Genomic DNA, 22,020 nt, shown 5'->3' with positions numbered 1-22,020 from the left:
CTGTACTTAGAGAGGATGACAGCACAGTAGGAGAACGATATTTTCTGTGTTACTGTATGGAGGGTGAGGATGGATGTAAGGCCATTTTCCACATTGCTTTGGTTAGAAACATTTGTGTCTTACACTCAACATTTTCTCAAAAACGCTCACATACAGTGTACACACACGCTCTGAGTACCCCTATCCAAACAGTAGCCCAGCATGAGCTCTTAAATATTTAGGTCTTGCTGTATTAGGTTGCGGTGTGTGTGTGTGTGTGTGTGTGTGTGTGTGTGTGTGTGTGTGTGTGTGTGTGTGTGTGTGTGTGTGTGTGTGTGTGTGTGTGTGTGTGTGTGTGTGTGTGTGTGTGTGTGTGTGTTAGCAAGGCTAGTGTACAGCCATGTCCTTTGACTGCCAGTATACAAAGGAAATTATCAGCTGTCCTGCCTGTAGCCTGAAAAATGACCTATAGAGATTCATATTTTACATTCATTACCCCACACACACACTGGTTCTGTCTTGTTCCCCGCCTCAATTTTCATCTCACTTGCTGAGTAGATCAATCACTCACTCTCTCACACACTCAGTAGCGAGCTTTCCTCCTCTCTCTCCCTTACACGTACATGTTCAATAGCTAATTCACTGACACTTTAATTCGCCCTCTCTCTCACTCGTGCACACACGCACGCACACACAGTCACTCATCCACATACCTGTAAACTCACTCGCAAGCTCTACTTCAGCTCTCTGTCGCTTTACAATCAGCTCTTCCTGTCTCTTTTTCACACACGCACACACACACACACACACACACACACACACACACACACACACACACACACACACACACACACACACACACACACACACACACACACACACACACACACACACACACACGTGAGCACACACACACACACACACACACACACACACAAACACACGTGAGCACACACACACGCACACACACACACACACACACACACACACACACACACACACACACACACACACACACGTGAGCACACACAAACACACACGCACAGGTCCGGGGCTTTTCCTGGCTCCTGGTTGAGCTCACAGAAATTCATGTTAAATCAGATATGTGCTTAACTGTGATCTGCTTCAGCTGCTGACTGGTTTAGAGGCACTGAAAATAGAAAGGTGATATAAACCACAGTATAAACACACTCTCACCACTTTAAGACCTTGAGCTGATTGGGGATGTTGAACAGGAAGCTCTGATATTGAGATAAGTATGTAGACAATTCTAAATGTAGATTAATCTAATCCATAAATGCAAAGTATTTTTAGTTTGTTGCATCACATCAGACCAGCTGATGTTATGATTGTGCAGTTCCTTTCGTAGTTTAATTCATACGGTCTTATCTTGTCTCATGGATTTCCTCAGCCTCACCTTATAGAGTCATATTTTGTCATGTCATAGCATCACTTACTGTCCAAGGTTATTGTTGAGACTGGGTGACATCCTGAAATAAAAATAACTTTTCACCTTGACATTTACAGAGCAGTAAAAGGACATAAATAAATTTCCACTCTGCCTTTGTGTGAAGCACAGGTCCAGCTGTATTCCTGCATTGCACATAATCTGTTAACGTCTTCCCAAAGTTTTCCCAGGCTTGGTTGGCCGGCTCATTAGCTGGTCAGTTATCGATTAGAACAACTGTCATATTCATCAAACTAACGAGCCACACAGTATGGATATGGTTTGTGGATCATTGAGGCCAATTATGGATTAGTTTCTTTATTACACATATATACATAAACTATGTGCAGGTATATTTGTTAATGCACAGATGGAGGCCTATTGATGTGTATGTGAGAGGGAAAGAGGAACAACTCTATCAAGTCTCCATAAAGAATCAAGACATAGACACAGAGCAGGGGAGGTAAAACTTAGAGGAGGTAGAAAAGATGTTTTTATAGATGCTACTTCTATTATATTATTTATATTTAAAGATAGTATTTCTGACTTACATGTCAGTTCTTTTTCTTCTTATTCATCTTAAAGCTAATCAGTATTTTTAATTTTGAATGAAAACACTATGCGTTAGTTAAAGGGGTTGTTGTTAATATCAAACCCATTGAGAATTCATGTACAGGCACAAAGCTGCCCCTTAGTTGCCAAAAATCACATAATGGGGGCTTATTTTATTGTTTGTTAGTTTCTCAGTACTTGTTTAAACTTATCAATCTATATATTCTAGTTATATCACTGTGTGTGTATGCGTGCCTGCATGCGTGTGTGCATGTGTTTATACTGCACATACTGTATAAATTTAGACTAGACCTTGCTGCTGGGCTTTCATCAGGTCTGGCTCTGATGAATGGCCTCGCTACTGGACCCAGACCCTCCAAATTAAAGTTCCCCTCTTCCCAAGGCTATAGCAGCCACAGCAGGTTTTCTTAGTCACTGCTTTGTGCGGGTGCATGTGCAAGTATGTACGTGTACATGTGAGGAGAGCTGTATAGATTTGGCGCTTTACACGTCACTTCTAGCTTTACCCTCTGGCCATAGACAGGAGCACAAGGAGTAGGCGGATGAGGTGAGGGAATGGGAGGAGAAAAATAGATGGAGTAGCTGCAGGAAGAGAAAGAAAAAGATGAAAAAGATACAGACTGAGAGGATGAATGTGGATGTGATGGCTGTGTGTGTTTGTGTCTGCAGATGGTAACTACTGCAGCAGATGACTCTCAGACTCAGTTTTACACTGGTTTCTATCAAACAGCTTATAAAATGACAGCTGGTGACAGTATCAAACACACATACACAGACACTTTAACGCTACATTCAGCCGAAACCCTTTCTCCACAAAACTTGACAGTAACTTCCATTCCTATTCTTTACTGTCTCTACCTTTGAGATTGTCTGACAACATTTGTTACCAAGGCAACAAGTTTATGAGGCTGTCCCTTTAAATTAGGGAGCAGGTGCGGGACAGTATTTGTCGAACCCACCCATCATACTTAATGAAATAAAGAGATGATAATGATATCATGGCCACTTCCTTACTTTTTTCTTCTCACCAGATTTTTTAAAGCCCCAGTATCATCTTATCACCACAACTGATTCATCACCTTCAATTTTACTTCAACGTTTCTCTTTCCTTTATCTTATTTTGATCTTCTTTCTTCACCTTTCTCTCCTCACTTCTTGCTACCCTTCCTCTCTCACTGTCTTCCTTTCGCACTCTGATGCAAGCGATTGGCTCATTACAGTTAACAAGCTTGCCCGTTTGCCAAAAAACACTTATCTTGCTGCCGACAATTTCTAACTGTGTTTCAAAGTGGCTCGGCTCCACAGAGAGGAGACAATTACAGATTGTGTAGTGAAGGGGCCGGCGAGTAAATGAACACGCCAGCAAACAGCATTGGACTTGCGCTGCATTCGCAAGCTTCAACCTCTGCTGGGAAATCAGCACAGCTCTTGCATGTGATCGGAGGCAGAGAGAGGCATGGGAAAGGTAAAAACATACATCATATCTTATGAAAACTGTCTTTGCCTCTCCTGTTGCTGTCTCTCTCCAGCTGCTTCTACTGATGAGAAGTCTGAAGATCTTACATAACCGCATTCAAGGGAAAGGAGGGAGGGAGGGAGTTGGAGATGGAGAGGGCAAGAAAGGAATAACAGCAAAGAATGATGATCTTATAAAAACATAGATCTATATATCAATTCTTGAATGCAATGTACAGTTATAGTTTCATATTTATTTGATTCGGCCATAGACAATCCATACAATACAGTATATTTATTTAATTGTTTGCTGGATTTTATGCAAATCTCTTGGGCCATGTCTGCCTTCTGCCCATCGTGACTTCTGGCCTTGTCAAGCACCATGAAAACAACTTGCGACCACAGAGTTTTATATCCAAATAAACTCTTCTCCTTTATTCAAAGAACCTCAACTGACCTCCAAATGGCACCATCCCCACCTCACACACTTTCCCAGACTCAATGTGTGTACAGCACGTCTGCATGATCCTGATTTGACTGTGTGGTCTTTGGTGATTTGATTTCACCTGTGAGCCCTGTGACCTTGTTCCTGTCAGATTAGTGGATGTTTGATGAATAATAACTCCAATTTTGAGCTGTGTTGGTCAAAAGAAACACATCATTCTGTCACAGAGAGTCCTCCCTGTCTCTGTGGGACTCTCTGGGGCTCATCGCCTGGAATTTGTAATGTGCACACCTGTCCTGCTCAAGTGTGCATTCCTGTCTGTCTGTAAACAGAGAGGGTTCAGGAATGTCCGGCAGACAGGGGAAGAGGAGGATGTGAATCGTCAATATGTTAAATAACTGTAGGACAGGAGAGGAAATGAAACTTTTATCCTGTCACTCTTTCCTTTACACTTCATTTCTCCTCCACCTGCCTCAAAAACGAGTAGGCTGTTGAGGTTGAAAAGTTCACTATGCACAAAATGAATGTGTTGGACAGAATGAACAACAAAGTGAATATGACAAATTATTCCTGAGGAAGGAACTAGAGGACATACCATGGGTTCAACAGCGGGGTTTACTTTTCGGAGTATATTTACTTCATTACATTATTCTTCAAAGTAATCTCATAGATGTTGAATTAATTCTCAAAATACAAACAAATAAACAACTAGCATTCAATGGAAAACTTTGTTAAAGGTTGTAATAAATATCATCATCAATTTCCATGCTAGTTTAAGCTAGGTTTCCATAAAAGATTTGTCAAAGACTAAAACGTTGGTCAAGTCTTGACTGATGGTGTTGCTGTAAAAGTCACAAGGGTTCCAAATTGCATGGCAACCCAAGCCTCGGCTCCACTTGATGCGTTTGCAATGCGTGATGGATGTGATGCTGATCTGCTCATGCACATCTTGGAGCGTGTCTGCTGTAGAGTTTCCAGCATTATGTTTGACATTAATATGATGGCATTACACATCTAATCTGTTTTTTGTTTTGACAGACAATCTGTTAAGAAGTGTTGGTAAATCTAACAAAAGCCATGTTAAAACAAATTTATGGATTCAGTCAACAAAACAAACGTGAGCATGCTCAAGACATCTTGCAACTACAGGGTTGGGAAAACATAGGGTTAGGGTCTGGGGGGCTTCACATAATGACTGTGTCACATAATGTAGTAACATAAAATTGGGTTGATTTTCGTTTATGAACATACAGTGTGAATGTATCTTATGTCAGACAGATTTCACACAGGATTATAGAATGTTTTCTACTCTTCTATAGTAGTTTAGTGCCCAATAGTGTAAATGTGTTTGTGTGTGTGTTAACGTGAGATGTGTAATGATTGATGGTTTGCGTATGTCCTTGATTGTTCATCTGTGCACTTCTGTTCCAACTTGGCCAGTTTGAAGCCATTAAGCATTGACATCTGTTACAACAAGCGTATTTTTAATATTTTCTTGGCACCTAAAGTTCATTCTGGCACCTTCCTCTCGTCAAGTCATTAAAAAGTCAAATGTGTCGATGACCGGGCATTTACTTGTGCTTACCATCGATATTCATGTACTTTTCAATATTCAGAGTATAATTTGTATCATCATTTATTTTGCCCTTGAAATATGAGGAGTGTTTTTTGTGAAAGTATGCAAATTTCTTAATATTTAAATTTGTGTTTCTTGTTTTTGCTGTTCATTGCAAACAACCCCAGTGGTTTTCTTGATAAATGTTTTAGTCCTAGTCATGTGAGCTGTAAGTGAATGTTGGGTGGTTTATTACTAAAAGGCTCTTAACTTGAAACTGACTCAGACTATACCATGGGTCTAAGATTTTAACTTTGAGGGAAATGTCTTTAATAATTTATGCTTTTAAGATGTTTTGCTACTTCTCTTCTAAGAACTCATTGTATGCAAACACATTACAAAGACTGCGTGCACATGCAAGCTCCCAGCTGCTAACACAATGAAACATTTTTGAAGAGAAAAAAATAAAATTGCTGGCAGGCCTTACGAAATTGGTCTCACCAGTGTCTCTGTAATTGAGGAGATTCATCCAGAGTAGTAACATTGAGTATCTCTGCTAATGAGCCGTTCCTGAGTGAACAGCTGATAAAGGTGGATGGAGCTTTAACAAACCCACCGACAATATGTCAAACCAGATCCTGTTCAGAGATATTACCAGAGGTAATGAATCATTTTATTGTGTTCTGGAGCTTTATATGTTTCTACTGGAGCATGAGGACTGTGATTATTTTGAATAGGTGTGCACTGGTTTGCCAAATGGTTTCAAACATCATGGACAGGCAGATGTGTGTATGACTCCTGAAATGCTGTTCAAAAAAGGTAACAGAACGAGATCCTGAAACCTCCAGGCAGACCTTGTGATGTGTGGATTTTCTTTCTCAAATGATGAACACATCACCATTCTTCAATAAAACCTGATTTTATTCTCATCCCACTTTTTAAAATTATTCAACTGTGGCATAAAATAGAAATACCCTCTCTCTGGTACCTCCCGTTTTCATGTTGTGTCTCATCAGCTGGTGGGAAATGTAATTGAAGAATGCGTTAACTAATGTGAGCCTTACCTAGATGGACCTCAGCGTATCGATGTCCCCTGACCTTTTTTGTCTTCATGGTTTGCAGTGCTGGTGTTTTGAAACCCTCCTGACATGTAATCTGTAGGACCCTCTGTGTGTTGCTGCATACACAAGTGTAGATGTTTGTGGTGTGTTGTCCGTTTATCTCAATGCCCGGGTATCAGGTTGTGACATGTGTTTTTTCACTTAGCGGCCATGCTGGACCCTCTGACCAGGTTTGCGTGTCTGTGCTCCTGTACTGACATGTAATTTGTTAATAGCACTGTGTGTGGCGTGAGCAGAAGGGGGTGATTGAGACATCCAGCTGACTATGCTGTTATGTATTTGACACCACACTCTCACAGTGTTACATGTAAGGACATTTAGACAGCCTGCCCATTGATCCTTCACAGGTGGCTTATCCTTCTGTCTCATACAGTAACGCAGCCTGAAGGCTCTCAGACACCATCCTGTGGGATCACAGTTACACACTGTGTGTACGTTATACCAATCAATAAGGGAGGCTGATACTCATATTGACATTTGAGTTTTTTGTAACCAGACATCAATATATGGATTAAGTATTTAAAATATCTCTCCTCATTATACACCAACTGAAATGGATTTTAGCGGTCAATACCTAGTTTGATATTTCAATGGAAACTATGTAACGGCGATACTGTTTTCACCTGCTAATCCGGTGTCAGGTCACATTGGCAGTAGGCTTAACAGGGTCCCTCTCTCAAGGGATGTGATATAAAATATCTTATTTGAGTTCTGGGTCTATACTCTGGAGTGTGCTCCCTGTTGGACATGCCAAAGGAAGGTGTCCTGGCGGCTTCCTGATCAGATACCCCAGCATAAGAAATTTCAGCTGGCAATGAACATATAACATGTAACAGATAATGAAACAATGGGAACAATGGGCAGACCATGTAATAGTGATCCGTTATCCTCTTAAGAGAGCAAGACACCCAGACTTAAGGATAGAAAAACATCTGCTAATGACGTGACCTTTGTTGTCATGCTTGTCTCTGCCTGTCATCGTCTTATTGTGGACATTTATCCGTTATTAATCAATAATCAACTCAGTTTTTAGGATACTTGTTATTGACAATATGTGTAGAGACTGTTTAAGGCAGTTATAAACAATGAGCCTCTGTCCTTACAAAACACATCTAGAATCACAACATTTTGTATAGTGTAGTGAAGTGCGTGTGTGTGTATATGTGTGCGTTTTTATTGACCCATGGTAATCTTGTGTCAATCACCTGATCTCTCCAACCCTCCATTACCTCATCCTTATTATTTCCTCACGTCAATAGTAGAGGCTGTGGAGGAGTAAATTGAATTAATGAAGAAGCAAGTCACCTTAATGAGAAACCAGTGTTTCTGATTTTCACTAATAGGGTTAGGTGATATTCATTTTATAATATGCTTAAAACTCCCCCAAATGTTCCTGCAGCAAACACTATTACCAGCTGATTAAATATCACATTAGGCTATAATGTATCACCAATCGCTGCTATACTGTTGGCTGCCAGAAGGTGGCTGCAGAGCGTTACAACTGTATTTCTCCACTTTGTGTTACGTTAACATTTGAACATGTTTGTGTTTGGTCTATTTCTTTAATGGGAAGTAGGTAACTTAGTGCATGTAATGTGTGTAGAGAATTGTGAGCTGCATGTCTTGTATGTAGGGTGCTGTAGAAACAACTTCTATATTATTTTTTGAAAAACACCACAAAATATACACTTTTCCATTTTTGTTTCTTAACAGCATCACGTACAAAATATCAAATGTTAATTACATTGACAAAATCCATTTACGAATATAGAGGTGCACATACTGTGTAAATACCAACTGACCTGTGCTAACAACATTATTTTCTTATCTATTCTGAGTAGAAGCTGTCATTTGATGCATGATTATGACGAAGGAAAGGTTATTTATTTATTTGACAATTTTCAAAAAAGTTCTGTCATGACTTTCATAGCATCTTCAACCACAGACAGACACTCTGAAGGTCTTTATTGTGTATGCACTGTGGAATTCTTTGTGACAGCAATGAAACAGACATGTAGCTATTTTAACATACCCCAGAATATCGTATAATTATTTTTATGACCACCAATCCCTTATATGGAGCAATATGGAAGAAAGGGAAGGGTGAGATAATTACATTACATGCATTATTGCATTTATTGTTTTTCTTCCTTTGGTCACAAAACTGACAGAAAAACAGTTGAGGTCTATGATACAAGTATGCAGATTACAACCGAATTATTCGAAAGCCTGCCTCCCATCCCAGCTAAGTCATTCATTTTCATTCTGTTGGTTGCATAAACACCAGATCTTCCTGAAAAATGGCTAAATTGCAGGACATTTGTGTGAATTTGACTGAAATAGATACAATGTAAGGTGAATCATTCTCACATAAGATGTAATGTAGTGAATTTCTGATCCCAGTGAGTAACCACTTGATCAATGGGTATATCAACCCATTTGGATGGGATTTTCCAAGTCCACCATCAAGGGTTCCAGGCCCACAGACCCCACACATCCAGAGCTTCACTCACCACCAGCACACCTCATCTTTTAGCCAGAACAGGTATCCTCTGGGACCCGACAGCTGATTTAATGGATCCCCAGTTCAGTCTCAAGCTTTGTCAACTTCCCAGCCCCCCCACTCCCATCGGCTCAGCAGCATCAATCACCTTCACCACACATCTGCATCAGCAGTCTTTACTCATTTGCTGCCAACAAGGGGCAGAATGAGTCGACCTGTTCATCATTTTGCACAGAAAAACACACATTTATGTATAAATGTATGAATATATTTTTTATTTAGATATAAGTAGATTTTCTGTAGACTTACTTTAATCTTAATCTTAACCCTAACCCTTACTTGCTATGTCCCTAACCTAAACCTAACCTTAAAACATGTCTTCTCTTTAATTCCATTTATTCATTTATGTTATGGGGACTTGATTTGTGTCCCCATAAGGAAGATAAGTCCCCATAACACAAACACACAAACTCCAAAACAATCTGTTACAATTCAGCAGCCACTTCACCACGTAAACACACAGTTCACCAATTGGGCATTTGTCTCTATAGCAGGTGACGTAGGCTGATGAATTGTTTTCTGGCGTAGTTTGTTCTTACACTGCCTCCCATCCCAAAGCAATCTGGAAGAAGGCACAGGGGTCAACCACATTAGTGTTGAAAGATGGAGAAATGTTGCATCTCTTATCAGAAGACAGCTGAGATCAGAGGGACAGGTGCGGGTTGCAACACCAATATAACACGCGAACTTGAGCGCAAATGCACCCATGTATTTTTTCATTCTGTCTGCCAGCTCCCCACATAGCCTTGTCAGAACAGCACACCTGAATGAGGCTCTGTGCTGTGGTGACGTGCAGCCAGATTAATGCCACTTCTCTCTTCTTCTGAAGAAAATACTCACAGCACGTGTGTTTCTGTGTGTGTGTGTATGCGTATAGTTGCATTTGCCACTATGCAAACTACCTCAACAGAATAACAAGGTCAAAGTTGTTGTGTTCTGCCACCTAGTGGAATACTAGGACTAGTTTTCAATGGTGTGCTTGGAACAGAGATTGTCAGGCAGATTGCAGCCTGCGGACAAAAAGCTAAAATATGACAAGCTCATTAATTAAAAGGACCCCTCTATGGGCTCAAATTAGTGGGTTAATGGGTTTACATCATTTTATGGCTTTAAAACAGTTACCATCATTTCCACAACATCATCAAACACAATTAAACCCTACTGGCTCACATAAATGTCCACACTGTCGTCAATCTTAAAAAACGTATACACCTTCCAGGACCTGTGGTGCAGAAGAGGGTAACTTCATACATAACTTCAGCATCACACAGTGTGGAAACTTTGAACATTGAGTTTTAAACACAGTTTTCTGCTTTGTATATGTACACAGATTGTAACAAAAGCACGTCTTCTGTCAAAGTACATTTGATTAACCTTAACTTGCATATAATTTATTCTATTTACAGACTTTGCGAACTTGTACAAACCTAATTTAACCAAGGTTCCTTTTTCATTGTCGAACTTAAAAAGCTAAAATTGTTGAATCTAATGTGCACCCTCACCCTTCAACTATTAACATTATTAATATCATACTTTAGTTTGATCTACCACTTGTTTGTGCTCTAGTGTTCTGTTCTCTTAGTTTCTAGCTATAACCAATAGAGAAAATCACACAGAGAAAATAAGTTAATTTTGACAAGTTAAAATAAGGTAAATCCTGTGGATATAATCTATCCTATCTACATATCTTACATCCTGATGTCCCCTTCATGGTGATTAATACACAGGTAATGGTGCACAGATAATACACAGATACCTTTCTAAAGCAGCACATAGCTGACCTCGTCTCTCAGTAGGACACCACTTATAATGGCAGCCGTGGTTCCCCTGTGAGAATGGCACAGGGCACAGTTAGTTGCTCACTGATGAAACCAAACTAATTACTCTGCACCTCCAGGAGGAAATCCTCTTTTCTATTGTTCCTTTCCAGAGAGGTCAGAGGTCAGAGGCAGCTACAAATTAGCATCCCTCGAGCTGACAGGAATTCAGGGCTTTGATGTTGCTTTTCTATTTGATCTATTGTATCTATAGACATTGTTTTTTTTAAACAGTTTCTCTGTACAATGAATCGGAGTGACATACAAGGGGTTTTCTATAACCATGCTCATTTAAATGACTGTGTTTATCCATCCACCCTTTCATTGTGCACTAGAGAGAGAAGAGCTTTTGATCTGATCCAGACCTTTCTTGCAGGCTATGTCTTAAAATTCTCTATTTATTATTCAGTTAACTGCATTAAGTGTTTAACATTTTTATTTTTTTACAAAATTGATTGTCTGTAGTTGACTACAGTTACTGAACTCCAAGTGGTCCCTGATGGCTGTTTTGAGAGTGTGTGAAAGGTGTGATAAAGCGTTTAGGAGTGCTATGTGAATGCAACTTGTACTGTAGCGTGCAATGAGTGGTAGATAAGACTAGAAAGGTGCTATATAAATACAGTCCATCTACGTGCGACAAATAATCTGAAACAATCTTAAAACAATATATAGTCAGTAACCTATAGCCTCTTTGTATAATTATTTATGTGATTAGCTAGTCAGATTTATTAATAGAGAATATTTAAACAACAGCATTTGAGCTCTTTACTGAGAAAAAAATAGAATTCAGATAAATAATTCAACTAATTTAAAACAAAGCAAAATATATGTAAGAGTAAAAAAATGAAGACTGTCTCTGTCAGTCGTGAATGTCAAGAGAGTCAAAAGAAAGAATCACTTTAACATTACTTAGTCCACTGATTCATGAAAATACAACTTTTCGAGGCCACTTGAGCAAAGTGTGTGTGCATGAGTTACTCTTGACACTTGTGATTTTAAGATTTATTGTAAATGTGGAGGTCAAGCTTATGATGAAGGTGTCGAGATCTTGTGATGCTCGTCCATTATGAGTAATAATTTATTAATCTATGTACTTTATATTTAGCTTTTAATGAATGACACTTTGAGGCAATTATGCAAGTCTGGTTGTCAGCTTGGCCTGAGTGTTTGCAATTTAAAAGTGTGTCTCTGCCTCTGATTGCTGCCTGGAACATAACAAGCTCTGCCAGCTGGCCCACAGCCAGCCTGTCGGTAGAATATTTAAAGCTGTCTCAGCGGATCCGTGGAAATGGAGGTCTGAACTTTTTCCCTAGTTTTGTGGGGTTTTTTGCCAAAGTGATGAATTGGAGGAGTGTGTCTATGAATGAGTCTCTCTGCCTCTTCCATTCCCTTCTGTCACTTTGTCCGTGATACAGAACAGAGCACCAGAGAAGGAAGACGACTCACATCCCACACACACACACACACACACACACACACACACACACACACACACACACACACACACACACACACACACACACACACACACACACACACACACACACACACACACACACACACACACACACACAAACCTTGGTCTGTGATGGATATTAACCATGAGCTACAACAATTTGAAAACTATTAAGAGCTGTAAAAACCTTTTCCTATGTTAAGTTTCCATATTCCTTGTTTAACTGAGTCTTTGTAACGCCTCTTACACAACGGAAAGACTAATAAATCAGTCACTAAGGTAAACATGAATAGTTCTGCTTCGTGTGGTGTTGTACCATTGACAATAATAACTACCTAAATGGTATTGGAAATTAGTTATAATTGTTTCTATCCTATGTGCTGAGCAAAACGCATCAATGAGACACATTGCAGACACGGTTGTTCATGTACATTGTATGCAGTTGTATGCGGGAGATCCTGTTGTTTGGACATTCAATATTTCAGTTTTGACTTGGTGCAGCACCATGTTGTAAACATGCTGTTAACTGAACACTAACTCCTCTGGATCTTAATTGAAACATTTAGACTTATACACAATTCACTCCACATAATAATTTGAGAGACAAACAGAAATACCTTTGTAGTAACACTAATTATTACATCACATAACAATAAAATCCTAATTAACTTGCAGAAGATTGTGATTACAATAACTGTTTATCTATAACACTGTCATTGATAACATCTATATGCAAATGTTTGTTAAATGATGTTCATATGACACCTATGAATGCCATAATATAAATTATTGCACTCCTTAGTATAGTCCCCTTTGATTACTTACCCCCTCAGTGCAGAAATTAGAATCTGGTTGATTGAACTCTAATCCCTTTTCTTGTAATCCAATTGTGTCAGCGAACAGATTATCATCCTAACTTCTGATCCTAACACTGCATGATGTCCTGTGGTTGAAAGGGAAGACATAGGCAAGACATGTGTTGGCTTTTACCTGCTCATCGTTTTCAGGTTGAAAAGATTAAAAAAGATAAGATCTGCACTAAAACCTCCTTGACCTCCTCCAGAGATCTGACATTGGAGGAAGTGTTGAGCTCAGCTTAGATATGGACTGACATCAGGTTACCCAGGGTCAGCCAAATCTCTGTTTACTGTTCTCCAATCCTCTTCACCTTCTCCTAGAAGAAAGGTGTTGTTGAACAGCTAATCCCCCCCACCTTGTGTGTCTGTACCCACCGCGCAACAAAAGTTCAGAGCCCTCTGCTGTAGATTTCATTCACACTGAATGTAAATTGCTTTTCTATTCTTTCATCTGTCTGTCATGTCAACTTCTCTTTTCATCCATCTTTCTGTTTTCTGTTGTCTTTCTTTGCCACTGTAATGTGGGGGACATGCTTTTTGAATCCCTGCACCCACCGGACCCATTATAAGAGCCAGTGTGCACCACCCAATCAACCTGCACATTGTTGCCTCTCTGCATATCCCAAACTTCCAGTTAAACTTCCTCCATTGGGGTGGTACTCCCATCTCCACTCTCAACTAGGTTTCGTTTTTTGACAAATGCTGATAACAAAACTGAAAAATGAATAATGGCAGTTTAATGAGCGGAATGAATGGAAACGTTTGTTCTTCTCCTCATGTTTTCGTTTATGGCAGTTGACATCAAGAAAGTTAGTGTGAGTTAAGTTTGTGATACTACGCCGCTGACCTCTGATGGTGTTGGAAAGAATATTATGCATAGTGCTATCATTATTGAAGTAAAAATATTCATGGACCTCAAAGCCTTAGCTGTTATCTAACTCAGTCTTTTAATTCATCCGCATTCAGAATTATGGGAGCAAATGTTATTAGGCCAAAGCTGTTGAGATTGATGTAATACTTAAAACAATCTTTAGAAATGATTAATGCATTTTTCACTTTAAATAAAAACTAAATCTTAATATGATTTGGAAATGTTCTTTGAACATAAGAAGTTACCCACAATCCAGCCTGACTACTGATGCAAGGTCCTAGTTTCTCACAATTGCTTCCACACAGACAACCACTTTTTGCTGCACAGTTTGTCCCATATTGACCAGTGATAAAACTCTTAAAAATGTAAATAGTTATTTAACAACTGTTTGATCATGTTGTTTAACACACTGTGTTGTCACTGCACCATCCCCACCCCACCATGAGAAGTTTGCACTCTGTGCTTTATTTGGATGTGTTTTAGTGCATTGTGATAATCTCCCAGAGCTTTGTAAATCAGCAATGCTGAATCAGATTATCAGCTGGTACACGCTGAATTGGAATACATCCAGACGGAGCATTTAGATGAAAATGCCATTGCCCTGTTAACCTCAGAGCTCAATGCATTTCAGATGCTCTCGGAGGAAATCTTCTACAGGAGGCAGAGACGGTAGGTTGGTCAGCATCATGAAGGTCTAATGTCACTAAAATATGTAAGCTTATCCCTTGACCTCCACCACTCTGCCAAATTCAGGACACACACGCACATGCACAGATAAACCCATGTGTACACTGATGTGTGTCCACGTGTTTACATGTCCATGAACACTTACATACACCGCACAGTGAGCTCATGCCTCCATCTATGCATACGTGCATATGAGTATGCATTGTGTGTATTTAAAGTGAACACTCACTTGTGTAATACATAAGTGAAACATGACAGATTAATGTTCTAGATTCAAGAACTAACAATGAATACTTGTAATGTATTAGTATTAAAAACAATGAACGGAGGTTAGATCCTCTTTTGTTGCCATTTAATCCTGCATTGCAGTGTGTGTGTTTTAATGTTGCATGGCTGTACAAATCACATCTGTCATCCACAAACAATCAGTACACGACGTGCTTTGGGTCACAACAGAGATACAAAGAGTTGCAGGTTTGCTCGCTGGTTCAAACTCTATAATAGGGTGTTTCTTAGACAAGTTCTCATATGAATACGTATATACCAGCTTTAAGCATATGCTATATAGCAACGTGGAATCATAATTGAAGAAGGAGTGCTTGTGACTGAAATCTGTCTCTGATAACAGTTCATGTGAGATTGATCAGAATCAGTGATGACATTTTTTGTTTTAGGTTTTGCTCTTAAAAGACTTGTTTACCTCCCTTTTACACAAAATTTCTTTGATTTCACATTCATATGATTCTTCTTTAATGCTCCTGTTGTTGATGATAACTATCAAAGTCAGCCCACATATTAGCTGAATAAAAATGACATTATTTGAGATATTTTTTTCACAGTCTTTGAGGTCATTGTAGCTTCTCCCTGTGACTACGTCTTATTATATAAAAATTGTCTTCCGGCGTTGCTCGGTGCTGCAACATTTGAGGCAGCAACACCTTCCGATGAAGCAAGTGCAGAGTCATAGCTCATAATGAAAATAGCTCATGAATGAATGTTCTACCCACACACACACACACACACACACACACACACACACACACACACACACACACACACACACACACACACACTGCCAGATATGGCCAGATGGTGTAATCCCTTAGTTTTCCCCGTGTTTCATATTTTTCCCCCTCCTGTGTTGGGATTATGCTGTTGTCCAATCGGATTTCAGCCCACTCACCAGTGGTGATGTGACATGAATGACAGGCGGGCGGGCGAGTGGTTAAGTAAGGCATGCCTGCAGTAGACATACTGTACGTGACGTTGTACAACATACCTTGCTGGGTAAAAGCGCTCAAGAACAACTAAACTGCTGCGGCTGCCATTTGTTGAGCTGGTCACTGACCATCACTGTCCAGGTAAGAGACAGGACGGACTAAAGCCAGGTATGTTGCGAAATATGAGAGGAACAATTTAACATCAGGAGGCCACTTTAAACAGCGGCCAACACATCGGAGTGTAGAATAAACAAATACTTACACAGTGATTAATGTAAAATTTGTTTTCTTAAATTCTCTAGTCTCGAGTCTTTATTTTGACTTTGCAAACTGGGTGTATTTTATTGTAGCTTGGTTTTATAAAGTTGTTTTTATTAGGACAGTGGCGAGATGGAGCCAGAGAGACACATTCGACGTGTAACACTTCAAGGATCATTTTCAATTAATTTTCTTTCCTATATTTTAGAATAAAACTATAGTTGATTAAATTGCTGTCTGTATATGTGGATCATAACTTTCCTCACAGAATAAAATCTCTTTACTTTAGTATTGAAGTGACCTGGATTTGCATGTTGACTTTCTGATGTGGTGCAAATCAATTTTATTCCTTTACCCGTAATTTATAGTTGAGTGGCAAGTATGCATTTACTGGAGGTTTCTGTTTTTCGGTATAGAGTAGAGATATACTTATTAAGCTATAGGTTTTTTTTGACACTTTTATCGTACAAAAAACTATGTTTAATATAATAAATATAGTTAAAAATACAACGTGTTTTGAGATTGCTACTAGCATATCCTTTGATTCATCTGCTCCTTCAGGTTTTTCTATGTCTAGAATATCTTTAAATCAAAACAACAATGGCTTGGTCATGTCTCAATGTGTGTGTGTGTGTGTGTGTGTGTGTGTGTGTATTTTCATGCAGTGTATTCAGGCCTGTAAACCTGCTAGAAAACTCCCAGCCACTTACTGTCATGTGTAGTCTAATTTCACGCTTACTTAGCTGTTTTAGCTCTCGTGGCAGATTAGTGAACGTGCCCGGCCTTGTATGGAAGAGTGTGTCAGAGCTGATTAAGCGCAGATGCACTTTTAATAAGGGGAGAGAATGAAAAAGTGTGTGTGTGAAAGTGGGCCTGTGTAATAAGTGTATATAGATATGCTCACAGTCACTGTGTGACCTGCATGGCTGCATCTGTGACCAATCAGAATGCACATGAATTTTTCTGCTAACAGATTGATTACGTAGAATTTCACATGGTCGTTAAAATGATTGTGTTTATATAAAGAGTCAACTCTGATGCTGTCAATGCCTGTCACATCCAATATCCTGACGACTCAACTCTAAAACCTTTTTCACTCAAGCTTAAGTAGTAAAGCCCCCATCAAATTCAACAAGTTTGGCTGAGCTTTATCCTTCTCTCCTCCCCGCAGGTCAGTGCTTTCTATGTATGGTGGATGTGGTGCCAGTAAAGAACGAGGATGGCGTGGTGATCATGTTCATCCTCAACTTTGATGTCATGACAGACGAGACACTTGTAGACCACAAAGAGGAGCTTAACCACCGCCTGCCCACCTGGCTCGTCACAGGTAACTACTGACTTACCTTGTTTTTTCTCTGAACTCCGAGTATACACAGTGGATATCAGTTAATTGAAATTAGAGTTTCCTTCATTCTTGTTTATCCCTTTTGCCCTGCTCTCCCTATTGAACCATTTATAATTTAAGTTGAGCAAGTTAAATACAAAAAAAAGTGCTATTTAAAGCTTAAACAAATCAATAAGTAACTAAATTTTATTTACTATAGCATTTACTCAGCATTTTTTAAGCGTTTTCTCAGAGCAAGTCACAAAGTGCTTCAAGAGAGTACAGTTGTTAAAGTTAAAAAAATAAAAGAAACATAAAAAATAAACAATAGGACTATAAGTCGCAGTAACTACCAATGAAGAAGTAATTATGAGCAGTGTAGATGCACCGACTACCTGAAATAAAATCATTACCTGAAGAGAACTTAATATGATTAGTGAGTGAGGGGTGACAACCATGATTTTCAGTCAGGTATTTCTGATATGTGCAAAGTAATTTTTTTCAATGAATTCTGGGTGTTTGTGTGGGATCGACTTTTACAAAATGCTGATTTTCATGTTCTGTCTGTGCACTTTAATGTTCCAGAGATATAACCCAGGGGAACAGTGTCTGAAGTAGGACGATGGTTTTGAACTCTCTCAGCCAAATTCCCTTTTTATTTTTACTTTGTGGCTAAAACCAAAATCTAATCAATGTTACTGTCCCAGATTCCAGTAGATTGTTTTTGAAGCTGTATTTTAAAATCTATTAGGCTCAGCATGATCCACTTCAAATCTCTCTCCCACTCCTAGCATCACGTCCGCTACCTCGACAACCATTTATATCTCTTCCTCTTTCTTTCTTTTACATTTTTCATTCACTTATATTAGAATTCCACCTGTCAATCTGCAGGCAATGAGTCTTTTCGTACGTCTCCCCACCAGGTCGCCCACGAGGCTTCAAGCTGCGTCTTCCCCTGCTGCGCTCCCTGTCCAACAGCAAAGCGTCTTTGGACGACCCTGAGACCGGTCACATCCCCAATGCTAAACCTCTGCCGCTGCACTCAGACCACCATAGTCCCGCGACCTTAGGCCTGGGGGAGTTCCTGCCCATCCCCCACTCACAACCAGACCACCAGGAGAAAATCAGTGGAAGCAGGTATGCCAAGGACATGTGTTATTTCAGTTACTGATGATTTGGAACATGTTTTGCTTTCTTCAATGATTCTCAACAGTCCTATGAAGTGTTTATGCAGAGCCTTTCAAGCATAGTGATGTAGCGCAGCTTTCCGATTCTTACTCAAGTCTGACATAGGTGTTGAATCTTTTTTAAGACTTGACGACTTTCTCAGGCTCATTAACATTCAACTTTCAATTTCTTCTTCACATGTAAAAACTTAATGTAAAAAGTTAAATGATTCGTGCAAGGAAATCCTCTTGCCCCCCCCAAAAAGGTGAGGTCAAAGGTCACTGTTGGCTAAATATAGCTGCATTCTGTTTTTAGGGGGCTGGGGAGACACTCACCATCCTGATCAAACTTTCTCTCTTTTCTGTTTCCTAGGTTAGCTCTGCAAAGTTGGCCAGAAGACAGTCGGGAGGACAAGCGCACTTTACTGGGCTCTAGGCCTACTGTACCCCATCCTCCACCTCTACTTCCTCCACACGGAACCCACCTGGTGGGTCCCCTGACCCAGTCATCACCCTGCATAACGCCCCATCACCGCCTCAGCCTCAACCCAGACGCCTCAGGCTCCAACTGCTCCTTGTCACATAGCCGCTCGCGGGAAAGCTTCCACAGCATGCGTCGCGCATCCTCTGTAGACGAGATCGAAGCCATGAGGACCGACTGGGAAAGAAAGAACCGGAGAACGAGTATCCGGCCAGGCAGCAGCAGCACGGGTGAGAGAGTGAGGGCAGAAAAACAGCGGAGCTTTTCTGTTACTTGCTTTTATAATTTTACTTAAACATTTACCTTGTGTGTGTTTGCAGGTGCAGTAAACAGTAAATCCAACATACTGAACTCCACGTCAGATTCGGACCTCATGCGGTACCGAACAATCTCCAAAATACCCCAGATCACCCTCAACTTTGTGGATTTCAAACCTGACCCACTCATTGCCCTGCCCACGGGGGATATGGACATCATAGCTCCCTGCAAACTCATTGACCGGACGCACCACGTCACAGAGAAAGTCACACAGGTAGGACACAGTTCAAGTATGGAGTGTGTGGTGTGGTGCAGAGAGAGAGGCTGCGCTTGTGTTATTTGTAGAGTTCTGGGATGTCTGGAGCTGCAGTTTAGTGCACGCTGACGTTGGGAAATTAAATGATCAGTGTGTGTAATTTAGTGACATCTAGTGGTGAAGTTTGACATTGCAGCTGAATACCCCTTACCTCACCCTCCCCTGCCAAACATTAAAGAGAACCTCTGGTAGCCTTCAGTCGTCATAAAAACTCAAAAGGTGTTTAGCTTGTCCAGTCTAGGCTACTGTAAAAAAAACATGGAGGCTTCGGTAGAGAGGATCAGCTCCCGATGTAAATATACAGTATTTAAATATAAAGGGCCCATTCTAAGGTAAAGAAATCAACAATTTGTACAATTTAGATGAAGCACACTAGTGAAAATATCACTCTGATTATTTTATATTCAGTTTCTACCAATAGATCCCTTTCAGCTAAATCTTACAAACTGGACCTTGAAGGACTTGGAAACTCTAGACACCTCTGCATGCAAAGACATTTCTTGTATATATTTGCTCTCAGACAGATATGTAACTAAGTCAACATGATTTACTCTGCTCCTGCAATCTACTTTCATTAGCTTTAGTCTTTCTGTGGAGAAAAGGGTTTTAGTTTACGGGGGTGAGAATTCATTTGATCGAGTTCTGGTGGGATGATGATAGAAGGTGGTGTTGTTACCAGCAAGTGACTTATGGAGCAATAGAGAAAGGTCGTGATATGAGGCAACACTTTCATCTGTGCACACTCTCAAGTTTGTGTTCTCAAACTTCCATTTCTTTCCACCGTCAGAGCAGCTAATTGCTCTCAAAAAAACTTCTACCCCTCTCTGTGTGTGTCCTGTCATACAGTGTCAACTCCTGGTTGCAGGAACACTGTGCACAGTGCCACTTCCTGTAGCTGCCTACATTTGGGTTCTGTGGAATAAAATATACAGTGAAGTGCAAACAATGTGGGAGCACTGGATATACTTAGTTGACAGAAATGAGAAAAATAAACTATGTTTCCACACATTTAAGACATGTGAGATGCCAGTTTTCTCTGGGGGCAAGAATTTCATGTTGAAAAATGATTTTTGTTTGAATCCACCTCCTGTGGTTTTTCACCAAATGTGCTAAAAATAGGCAATTGTCAGAGTAATTCAGTTGAGGAGACACAGATGAGGCGATACAAAAAATGAATTTAACTGTTAGGTCAAAAAAGCTCTTTTTAGATGTCGTTGTCAGAGGAACACTTCATAGATGGAGATGGTCACACAAACAACGTGGCTTTGTGAGGAAGGTTTTCATGTCTACTTGTTGAGAAACTTTAGACTTTTTTAATCAGATGAAGGTTAATTAGGACAGTTCACCACAGAGCAATATTCTGCCCTATTCCAGAGTGCTGAGAGTTTCTTGTCAATCTCCATTTGATGAGCAAAGCAAAAATAAATCTATTTATTCTCCATAAACATGCTCTTGTTTAGTTTTTTGTCAGTTATTCTATAACCACATTTCGTTTGTCTTTCTTTCCAAAGTTTCTTACGTCTCTTACACTCTCTGTCAGTGTGTCCATGCTTGTCTATTCAGCAGTAACTTCTCAGAGTGATTGCCAATTAGTCAGCTGCCTGCCTTTATTGAAGCCCATAACACTTATTTGTTTCATATAACAATGATGAACAGCGGGAAACTGTTGAGAAATATGCCATAAACTTAATAGCTTTCAGCCATCTAACAAATATGACATGCCATAGTGGCACTCTAACAGCCAATCATAAATGTGAGTCACTTGGTGTTATTAGCTGCCATATTTCCAAATCAGTGATGATTTCTCACTCTCTTTTATCAGAAAGGATCTTGATTTTGTCACAGGCTAAAATCTGAGTGTTTGATTTTTTTATATCTTGTTATTATTGGTTTGTCTGATTTGTTGTTGGAAATACAGTAGCTGTTTGCATTTTTCTCTTTAAAGAAGTCATTCTTTAATTATAAAGTCTGCGTTCGAATGCAATATTATTTTTTTGGGGAAATTCTACATTCATGCCATCTGCATAGCACCCTCAATGATTTCAAAAAATCTTCTTTTGATGAGTTATATTTTTTACCAATATATATATATTATCACAGTTATACCTGTATCGGTCCATGTGTGAATATGGAAACATGATACGGAACATAATGCAGAAACATTTGACAGG

The 22,020-nt window shown here is 39.8% G+C and overlaps 1 protein-coding gene across 1 annotated transcript in view; it reads left to right on the top strand.

Annotated features, from left to right (window-relative positions):
• kcnh2b (potassium voltage-gated channel, subfamily H (eag-related), member 2b) overlaps nt 1-22,020 on the top strand; it is a 200,317-nt gene that overhangs the window by 91,969 nt on the left and 86,328 nt on the right. Inside the window, exons 3-6 of the mRNA XM_035143130.2 lie at nt 17,476-17,631; nt 18,552-18,765; nt 19,168-19,505; nt 19,596-19,807. Coding sequence (XP_034999021.1) covers nt 17,476-17,631; nt 18,552-18,765; nt 19,168-19,505; nt 19,596-19,807 — 920 coding nt within the window. The remainder of the gene's footprint in view (nt 1-17,475; nt 17,632-18,551; nt 18,766-19,167; nt 19,506-19,595; nt 19,808-22,020) is intronic.

Source organism: Hippoglossus stenolepis, chromosome 19 (genome assembly GCF_022539355.2).
Source record: "Hippoglossus stenolepis isolate QCI-W04-F060 chromosome 19, HSTE1.2, whole genome shotgun sequence".
NCBI lineage: Eukaryota > Metazoa > Chordata > Actinopteri > Pleuronectiformes > Pleuronectidae > Hippoglossus > Hippoglossus stenolepis.
The sequence above is the reverse complement of the archived record's forward strand: the minus strand, read 5'-3'. Positions and strand labels throughout refer to the sequence as shown.